Source organism: Octopus bimaculoides, chromosome 11, assembly GCF_001194135.2.
Source record: "Octopus bimaculoides isolate UCB-OBI-ISO-001 chromosome 11, ASM119413v2, whole genome shotgun sequence".
NCBI classification, from domain to species: domain Eukaryota; kingdom Metazoa; phylum Mollusca; class Cephalopoda; order Octopoda; family Octopodidae; genus Octopus; species Octopus bimaculoides.
In genome coordinates this window covers 78,337,179-78,337,581 of record NC_068991.1, presented here as the reverse complement: position 1 = coordinate 78,337,581, position 403 = coordinate 78,337,179, and the positions used below count along the sequence as shown (strand labels likewise).

The 403-nt window shown below is 49.6% G+C and overlaps 1 protein-coding gene across 2 annotated transcripts in view; it reads left to right on the top strand.

The window, feature by feature from the left end:
* The window catches only part of LOC106868577 (U3 small nucleolar RNA-associated protein 25 homolog), a 29,451-nt gene that overhangs the window by 10,356 nt on the left and 18,692 nt on the right, over positions 1 to 403 (top strand). For both annotated transcript variants that reach the window (XM_052971953.1, XM_014913900.2), the window contains exon 4: positions 41 to 375. In XM_052971953.1, coding sequence (XP_052827913.1) covers positions 41 to 375 — 335 coding nt within the window. The remainder of the gene's footprint in view (positions 1 to 40; positions 376 to 403) is intronic.

Below are 403 nucleotides of genomic sequence, written 5' to 3'. Positions count from 1 at the left end.
TATTTCCAGGTTTTGATGGTTTTTTTTTTTTTTTATACAGATTCTGATGGGGAAACTGAAGAAGATTCAGAGCCAGAAGATGAAGAAGCAGGGGAAGAGTATGATGATAGTGGAGAGGCAGAGGATGCGGATGATGAATCTGGTAGTGATGTGGCAGGAGAGGATGAAGAAGCTGGTAGTGATGTGGTAGGAGAGGAGGAGGAGGAGGAGGAGGAAGAAGTTGGTAGTGATGCAGGAGCTAGTGACGTTGGGGAAGAGGAGGAGGAAGAAGCTGGTAGTGTTGAGGCAGATGAGGTCGAAGGGGAGGAGGAAGGGGCTGGTAGTGATGTGGCAGAAGAGGAAGAGGCTGGTAGTGATGTGGCAGAAGAGGAAGAGGCTGGTAGTGATGTGGCGGATGAGGAGG